This window comes from Schistosoma mansoni, chromosome 4 (assembly GCF_000237925.1).
Source record: "Schistosoma mansoni strain Puerto Rico chromosome 4, complete genome".
In the NCBI taxonomy this organism is placed as follows: domain Eukaryota; kingdom Metazoa; phylum Platyhelminthes; class Trematoda; order Strigeidida; family Schistosomatidae; genus Schistosoma; species Schistosoma mansoni.
The window spans coordinates 2,637,046-2,638,527 of NC_031498.1; the positions used below are offsets into that span (position 1 = coordinate 2,637,046).

General features: G+C 35.2%; 1 protein-coding gene across 1 annotated transcript; it reads right to left on the reverse strand.

Moving 5' to 3' along the window:
- Positions 1-1,245, reverse strand: Smp_052150 (hypothetical protein; the record flags this gene model as incomplete). The annotated part of the gene is made up of 1 exon (XM_018796536.1): positions 1-1,245. The coding sequence occupies one exon, from the start codon at positions 1,243-1,245 to the stop codon at positions 1-3; it is 1,245 nt and encodes a 414-aa protein (XP_018651668.1).
- Between the last annotated feature and the right edge of the window lie 237 nt (positions 1,246-1,482).

Below are 1,482 nucleotides of genomic sequence, written 5' to 3' on the forward strand. Positions count from 1 at the left end.
TCAGTTATTATATAGAAAAACGGCCCCAGGTAAAATATCTGCACCTGCTTTTTGCAATTCTTGAGATAAATTGTATTTGATGCCTTCATACTCTGTTTTCAGTTTATCTACTATTAACTTTAATTTAGCACGTTCATTTTCCAAAGTGAAGTTTAAACCAAACTTGTTTTGCTTTTCAGAAAGTTTTTCTTCATCATTCACAATGTTATAATGAAAATCATATGGCATTAATCCAGTATCAATGGGAAAGTTTGCACACATTAAAAGATCTGTGAGAACAAGCAATTCTTTGTGTAAACATGATAAAATATCCTCAGTAGAATTAAAATTCTCACTTAATGTGAAGTTTTTACAAGGACTTGACTTAGTATCATCTAGAATATGCGAGTATTCGACTTTAAAATGACTCATAGAGCTACATAGTCTTGTAACAAGCCCAATAAATTCACAAGCAGAGTTCGATACCCATTTATTTGGAAGGGTCTCAGCCAAATTCTTTTCATGAACAATTAAAATGCTCCAAATCCATTGCCAAAATCTATGGTTTACTTCTCTCCAGGACAATAATAAATGTAATTTTGAAACACTCTCCTGTACGTTGTGAATGTGCTGACGGAAAGCATTCGAATCCAGGAGAACCCAACAGTGAGAAGGTGGGAGCGATTTCGTTTCTTCCATAGGGAATTTAAGAAATTGTCTCATGGTCTCACCTCTCAAGTGGTACAAATTTTTCAAATGAATGCGCAAACGACCGAGTAACCAAATGAGTCGAGATATAGACATATTACTTCCGGGACAAGTGGTGAAGATCGGTTCATTTTGATGAAAGACTTTTTCCTTTATCATTCTGACTGCAGTAGAAGTCAAAATTTGTTCAATTTTTGGTAAGACATCAAAAGAAACTAGGATCCAAATAGATCCCAAAAGCAATTGCCTTGATGTGAAGTTCTCATCAACATTTCTACGTATTAAAGGAAATCCATATTTCAATAAACTTTGGAATATAAACTGATGGATTTCATTGTCCGAAAACTTTTCAAAACCCTCAGAACACAGTTCATCCACACACCCATATTTGATAAAATATATAATTTCAAATACAAGCCGCTTGATCGAATGCAATGCACGTATGTCATCAAACTTAGCCAACCGGACACTTTCTGCTTCTAGTTCTGAGAATCCAACAGACTTCAGAAGATTAACAAAAATTTTGATGCAATGTTTTATGTCGACTGGGCCGCTCATTAGAAACTAGTGACTATGACAACACTCCAATATCCAATGTCTGTGTGATATGGTTCAAATGGTTCAAATGGTTGAGGACGGAATAGAAGAAGCTTTCGCTTAACGGGCTTCCGTGTCTGATAGCAGTGGATCACCAATACCTCCAGGCAAGAACCTAGGTATATGAACGATAATAGAGGGAAAAAAAGAATTTGGTAAATCATAATAATATGTTATCCTTAGTCCTTAGGAATAAGT